We start from the raw sequence: 7500 nt of genomic DNA, 5'->3' as shown, positions 1-7500 counted from the left end.
TTGGCGAGCTTTCTGGATCTGCTTCTCCTCGCGCTTGGCCTTCTCCTTCAGCTCCTGGCCTCGCCGCTCCACGATCTGCTCGTAGTTCTCCAGCGAGCGGCTCAGCTTGTCCTCGGCCGCCCTCCTCGCCTCCTCTCTCTCCTCCTGCTCTCGGCGGGCGATCTCCTGGATGAGGGCGGCGTGGCGTCTCTTCTCGGCCTTGTTCAGGCCCCGGCGGTCCTCCTGCCCCTGGTGCTCCTTCTCCTGCCTCTTCAGCTCGGCCATGGTGAGTTTCTCCTTCAGCAGCAGGCGCTCCTGTTCCAACATGGCCGCCCGCTCCTCCTCCAGCGCCTTCAGGTTCTGCTCCTGCAGCGCCTTCTTGTGCTTCTCCTCGCGCGCCGCCTGCTGCAGCCTCTGCAGGCGCCCTCGCTCCTGCTGCTCCGAGAGCTCCCTCCAGCGCTCCTCGCTCTCCTCCGCCTGCCTCATCTTCGCCGCCACCGACTGGCGCTCCTGCTGGCTGAGTCTCCGTTGGCGCGTGGTCACCTGCGTCTGCCACACCCGCTGACACTCCAGCACCGCCCTCTGCTTCTCCCGGTCCTCCTGCTCGCGCCTCAGCTCGTCCATCCGGCGCTCGCTGTCCCACTGCAGGTGAGCCACGTAGCGGGTCTGACTCATGATGTCTTCCTCCTGGTACCTCGCCAGCATCAGGGCGGCGATCTTCCTGTCGCGCTCAGACACCGCCTTCAGGCCGCGGCGCTTCACCTCCCTCACGATGCGCTCCACCTTCTGGGTGGTCTGCAGGGAGTGGCTGAGGTCGCCGAGGCTGAGGCTGCGGCCCATCAGGGAGTTGAACGTGGCCATGGTGCGAGCACGGGGACTGGAGAACTTGGCCCAGTGATCCCGGGCGCCATCCCAGCTGTAGGAGGAGGAGTTACCCGACTCGGAGGAGGTGCACGTGGTGGTGGTTATGGTGGAGGTGGAGGAGCAGACCGGGTCGACCCTCCGCTGCAGGGACTCCAACGAGTGGCTTTTCCCACGCCCCTTAGCGTGTAATCCAAGATGGCCGTTGTGCTGGGAGGCCGGTCCCCCCGTCAGGCCGTTCAGAGGCCTGCTGGGGCCCTGAGCCGCAGGTTTGGACACAGAGGACGTTAACGTGGAGTTGGCTCGGGGGAAGGCGGGAAGTTTGGGCGTCGATCTGGGGAATGTGTTTGAGGTTTTACCGCCTGAGGACTTCCTGACGACAGGCGGCGGGCCGGACGAGAGAGGGCGAGCATTCTTAACCTGTTCAGACGATGAAAAACCAGCTCGATACGACGGCGGCTTGGAGGTCGTTGAACCCGTTTTTGAGGGCGGAGTCGATCCTGAATTGGCAAATTTAGGGGAGGTACTGAAACCGGAGGAGGACGCTTTAGGTAAAAGAGCCGTGGTCGTTTTGGAGGTTTGACCCGATGAGGTCGATCTAGAGGACGCTCCAGACTCCGGCGCCAAGCTGGAGGTCACCGTTCCAGATTTTGGGGACAGCGTGGATCCTGAGGCGGCTTTGTGCTGCGGCTCCACCGAGGACGACGACGCGCCGCCGTTGTTGTTCACCGCCGCCTGCAGGATCCGGCGTTTCTCCTCCCTGATGATCCTCTCTCTCTCCTCCCTGCACTGCCTCAGCTTGGCGTGCCGGTCCCTCTCGTAGACCTCGAACAGACCGGTCGCCACGCGCATGGAGCGCCCGGGCGCCTCGCGGGCGAAGTCGGCGAGCGGGCGAGACAGCAGCTCCACGGGTTTGACCCCGCAGCGAGCGCACGCCTCCAGAGAGCGCGGGCTCGTCAGCACGTAGCGGCTCCCCTCGGCGGCCGGCGAGTCGAAGTTGTACAGGTCCAGGTGTAGCTTTGGGGGCGGGTCTTTGTCCGTCTGAGTCTGTGGTTGCTGAGGCGGAGCCCCCCGATGAGCGGCGGGGTCCGGTCCCGGCGGAGGAGCGGCGGTGTGGCAGGGGCTCGGCTCAGAACTGCCGGTGGGAGGAGTCTCAAAACCGGCGTCCCCATCCTCCTCTGTCGTCGTGCCGTCCGCCTGATCCGGCAGCCGGGGGTCTTCAGAGACCACGGAGGGGGGGTCGAGCTGCGGGCCTTTACACTTAGTCTGCTCGTCGGCCTCCGAGGGGTCAACCATAGTTGGCGAATACTGAAAGTAGAGGAGGGGGGATCAATGGAGGGGGGGGGGGGGGGGGGGGGGGGGGAATCAATGGAGGGGGGGGGGGGATCAATGGAGGGGGGGCGGGGTGTGTGTGTGTGGGGGGGATCAATGGAGGGGGGGCGGGGTGTGTGTGTGTGTAGGGGGGATCAATGGAGGGGGGGCGGGGTGTGTGTGTGGGGGGGGATCAATGGAGGGGGGGCGGGGTGTGTGTGTGGGGGGGGATCAATGGAGGGGGGGCGGGGTGTGTGGGGGGGGATCAATGGAGGGGGGGCGGGGTGTGTGGGGGGGGGTTATGATACATGAGGGGATGAAACAGAGGAAGAGTTTTGAATTAGAGGATTACAGCGTTCAGTGAAGAGCTTAAGAGAGAGATGCGGTCTGTCGGTCTGTGGGGGGGGGGTCTGTGTGTGTGTGTGTGTGTGGGGGGGGGGGGGGGTCTGTGTGTGTGGGGGGAGGGTCTGAGCACGCATGCATGAACACATATTCATGCACAGATTGTGACTCCAGATGAGACATCCTCCCTTCAGGGGAAGTGACATAACACATGAAGAAGCACCACGGTCTCTAATAGAGGATCTATTTTTGGCAGAGTTACTGGGCTGAGAGAATCTGATTACTTCACTCTACATCACTCTGCATCCTAATCCAGAGCAGACCCTTCCTCATCTTTTATTAACCACTTTATAGTAAAGGCTTGAAATGAAACACTTGAATGATAAACAAGCCTCTCTGCCCACCATCATGGACTCACAGCTCCCTAACAGGAGAGGCCTGCGCTGATCCGGATCAGCAGGAACAATCTGCACAGAGTCCTGATCGATGTGAAACACAGATGTGTCCTCTGTTTCTTCTATTACTTAAAATAAATAAGATAATAAACATGTTCTGTACATTTATGTAGATGTGGATTTGTTTGTATTTCATCCACTAACCTGCCAGTTTGTAAAACCTTTTCTAAACCGTCGCTTTGTTCCCCTTGTATCCGTGCAGCGCCCCTTGCTCCCCGCATAATATCAGGTTTCAGGGGAGAAGCCTTTTCGATGGAGCATCACATCGTCGTAACCTGCAGCGGCAGACAGACAGACAGATGGATCGTTCCTCAGCCGGTCGGTGTTACCGAGCAGCAGCAGCAGCAGCAGCAGCAGCAGCAGCTCGAGTCTGTGCACAGAAAAGACGAATCCAGAGAGAAATTTTTAATCTTCACGACGGAAAAGAAAAATCTGCTCTCGAGCTTCCTGTGAGCCTCCCTCTGCAAAGTGTATCCCGTAAACATCCGCGGTCTCCACCTGCTTTCTCCTCAGCAGCATCCCTCCATCCCCGCCTCCTTAGCTCCGCCCGCCTCCGGCAAATATGCTAAAAAAAAACTGGCTGCATGGTGCAATTAACCAAGCGCCTGCACAGACCACGAAACAAGATTTAAGGTGGAACAAAACCGAAACCTGAAGAGAGTTAACCTTCAGAATGAAGCCTGCTCCAACACACACACACACACACACACACACACACACACACACACACACACACACACACGTAAGTAACTATAGAAGAGGAATGTCTTTAAGGAAACATTAAATATTTACTGAACATATTAAAACATAAAGTATCCCGTGAGGATGAGAGGTGATCCTTCACATTAAAGATGATTTAATCTCTGACCAATCAGGAGGCAGATCACCGTATGAAACAGCTGCCACCCCGCCCCCCCTCTGTGAAATGAAACAAACTGTATGTGCTCAGAGTGGCCACTAGAGGGCGCTGTGATACTACAGATTCTGTAGTCTGAGGGGCGTGGGCAGCCAATCAGCTGCTGAGGAGAAGACTTGAACTTCAGTTTCTTACATCGACATGAAGAAAATAAAAACAGGAGTTCTTTCATTCTTTTACATCATCATTCCTTTAGAAAAATGAAAGTCAGGAACATTTCTCAGTTTGTTCTTGAGTTTCAGATTTGGATGAAGCGATGAAGTCGTGTGAACTTCTCCGTCACGAGCTGCTGCTGGAGGCTGTGAGGTCATAACGCCTTATCGAGACAGGCGTCAACACGAGGCGGGCTTTTAATTCTTTTCAAACAAAACTCGTCACAAAGACGGAAAGACGAGGAAACTGTGACATCACACTCTGAAAGAGAGCATCGTCCCTATTAAATAAATACATTCAAATTCATATTGAAAAATGTTATCATACATCACATATGTTTCTCAGATCTTTCCGTCCTAATGGAGAGGATGTCATCTTTATGTCCGTACCGAGCTGAACCACTCTCATGGTGACGATGACCCACTAAACTCCTGACCCGGTGTGGGGAACAGTGCGAGTTTAATTGGCCCCGCCCGTCAGCCGTATCAGGAGGACAGTGTGTAACAAGTGACAACAGGGAACGTGCTGGCTGGCTTGTTAACCGGGGGCATGGGGGTCTGAGAGGGGGGGTGGGCACGGCGTGGTGGCTGCACAGTTCACTGGTGCGGGGGTATGTTGGGCAGAATTTCTGTGTTTTTGTTTTTGGTACTCCGGGGCATGCTCCCCACCACCGAAGCTGGACTGGGGGGTTCATCGAGAGGTGAGCGGCTCTGTGCAGTCATGGAGACCACTGCTGAACCCGGCAGCTGCTGAGGGGTCTGGAACAATCCCTATGATACTGGTTTATACTGGGAACCAGTCTAAACTTTACAAAAATATGATTCCCAGTGAACAGGAACAAAACCTGGTTAACTTTAATGTTTCATACGTTTACAGGAAAACTTTCTGTGGACCTCAAGACAAACCTGCACAATTCAAAACTTACACCCTTAGAAAAGAACATTTTGAAATCTATACTAAACTATAAAATCACATTTAAAACAGAATATGGAAAACTGAAAATGTTTCCTGTATTTAATTAAAGAAACCAAACCATGTTTTTCGCTCCTTTGTTGATATTTGACCAGTGAGCTGTGTAGAGAGTGAGATGATAAAGGACCAATCAGTGAGCTGTGTAGAGAGTGAGATGATAAAGGACCAATCAGTGAGCTGTGTAGAGAGTGAGATGATAAAGGACCAATCAGTGAGCTGTGTAGAGAGTGAGATGATAAAGGACCAATCAGTGAGCTGTGTAGAGAGTGAGATGATAAAGGACCAATCAGTGAGCTGTGTAGAGAGTGAGATGATAAAGGTATCTTACTATGTGATCATTAAGGAAACATGTTGAAGTGCTGGCTTCTCTGACAACAATGCAGCAGCCAGTATGTCCTCCTTCTAACTTTAGATTCTGCTCCTGAATGCTCTGGATTTGTTTGGACCAGAGAAGGTAGGCGCTTTTAAGACACTAGGTGTCAGAGTTACAGACTGCTCCTTTAAAGGGAAACACTTGAATAAAGTAAAAATACTTCTGAATTTTACTACTTGCACTTCTGGCGGCATGACTTAGCAGCATGTAAATATTCAATCCTCTTATTGTTTCCCATGTGCACGGTATCTCCCCGAGATAAAAACATAATTTATTTTATTCAGTTTCATATTTTGTAAAACCGTTTTCCTTTTTTAACAGTAAGAAAGGCGTTGGTTTTTGATTTCCTCTTCATGAGACTTTAAACTAAGTTAAGTTATTTCAGTCTTCAACATGTCGGACTGTGCACCTGCATAAAGACAAACACAGTTGGGGGGTAATGAGTAATGAATGGATATTTAGAGAGAGAAGTTCACTTCTATTGAGGAAACTTCCTCTAGAACGATCGACCTTCATAAAGAGACGCATCTTTCCCTAATCATTACTATGTGGGCTGAGAACCAAAACAAGCAAGAAACAAAGAGTGACATAAAAGCAGAGCGTCAGATTGTGAGAAAGTTGCTGCAGGACTGGACGGCCGGCGTTCCCCTCGCTCTGTGCTGCCCTGCTAGAGCTCGCCGGTCCTGTGAAGACTGAGACCTCTGGTTGCCCCCCAGTTCACATTTCCAGCCTCGCTTTGCCAACAGAAAGGGACACGTTTTCTGGACAGTTTCAACAACTCCCCCCTCCTGACCCTTTGCTTTCTCCAGCCCCACCCCCCCTCCCCCTCCCCCTCCAGCTCTGTCTTCTGTGGGACGTACAGGGGTCCCATGCGGGTGAGGAATAGTCCCCCCCTCCTCGCTGGAAGGGGAAAAGGTCCCAGAGACGGAGCTGTTAATTCAATCAGCAGAGCGGTATGCTCAATTAGGCATCCATAAGGGCCCGGGATGGGTCCGGGGGCCCCTGTGGAGGGCAGGCAGCCCCGTCCCCGTGAGGTATTAATTGTGGATGACAGTGTGTAAACAGTGGGGTGAATAGACGGCGCAGGTGCGGGACACCCCGGTCCAGACTCAAAAGCCCTTTTCACACCCTCTGGGTCCACTTTCTCTTTCTTTCTCTCACTGCGTAGAAATCCCTCACATCGCCGATTAATGTCACCCAGAATTCTCCTTTGTGCGCTTATTTATTTGTTGCTGTACGTTCCCGTCACCAGTCATGCTCCTCAGTGTGTGTGTGTGTGTGTGTGTGTGTGTGTGTGTGTGTGTGTGTGTGTGTGTGTGTGTGTGTGTGAAGAGGCCAGTTTGCTTCTCCTCGTTTTCAGGAGCTGTAGTGAAAATCACAAACCAGTTCATATAAAATATTTGGAATTTAATGGAATGAAGTCCAGATGAGACTTTTCAAAGGATTGGAGTTTTTTTTTGTATCTGACCTTTTCTGATTTTTTTTCCGCCCAGCCCCCGCCCCCCCCTCCGCCCGCCACTCAGTCAGAGCTGTAATTGTGTTTGGTCGTGTTTGCAGAACACAAACTCTTCAGGAGTGATAACACACTCAGACTATTAATAGAGAAGTGAGGCAGAGATTCAGTAATGATTCAGAGTCTGCACTTCATCTTACAGAGGGAGTAGAATCCACAAAAAGTCATTTAAGGTATTCAAATAAAAGTTTTAAAAGTGGTATTATTGATTCATTTGTTTCCCCTGCAGCTTTAAATGTTGATTTGGTTGTTGTATTGTCGAGCTCGATACAAACGTTTCATTTGAGTACTTACACACGTTAAGATTTTTTCTCATAGTCCACTGCACAGCTCCTACATCACACCTTTTGTACAGTTTGTGTTTTTTATTTTTATTTTTTATATTTTAAATTTTTAAATTCTATTTTATATATTGTAATATCTTCTTCTGTATTATTTAAGTTGTTTCTAGTTCTGCTTTATTTCCCTGTTAACTGTTTAGCACCAATACACCAAGACAAAGATTGATTTGGAGATTTTCATGCCATCATTGTAGAGACAGGACAGAGGATAGAGTCAGAAATCATGGAGAGAAAGAGAGAGAGAGAGAGAGAGAGAGAGAGAGAGAGAGAGTGGAATGACAGGC

At 51.7% G+C, this 7500-nt stretch overlaps 1 protein-coding gene and 1 long non-coding RNA gene across 2 annotated transcripts in view; both read right to left on the bottom strand.

Annotated features, from left to right (window-relative positions):
* Nucleotides 1-3250, bottom strand: part of ccdc177 (coiled-coil domain containing 177) — a 3987-nt gene extending 737 nt beyond the window's left edge. The window contains exons 1-2 of the mRNA XM_061063625.1: nt 3093-3250; nt 1-2148 (exon numbers count right to left, since the gene is read on the bottom strand). The exon at nt 1-2148 is cut by the window's left edge and continues 737 nt beyond it. Of these exons, the coding sequence (XP_060919608.1) occupies nt 1-2136 (2136 nt within the window). The 5' untranslated portion in view covers nt 2137-2148; nt 3093-3250. The remainder of the gene's footprint in view (nt 2149-3092) is intronic.
* Nucleotides 1-7500, bottom strand: part of LOC132993697 (uncharacterized) — a 105126-nt gene that overhangs the window by 97334 nt on the left and 292 nt on the right. The window lies entirely within an intron of this gene.

The sequence above is a fragment of the Labrus mixtus genome, chromosome 18 (assembly GCF_963584025.1).
Source record: "Labrus mixtus chromosome 18, fLabMix1.1, whole genome shotgun sequence".
NCBI lineage: Eukaryota > Metazoa > Chordata > Actinopteri > Labriformes > Labridae > Labrus > Labrus mixtus.
The sequence above is the reverse complement of the archived record's forward strand: the minus strand, read 5'-3'. Positions and strand labels throughout refer to the sequence as shown.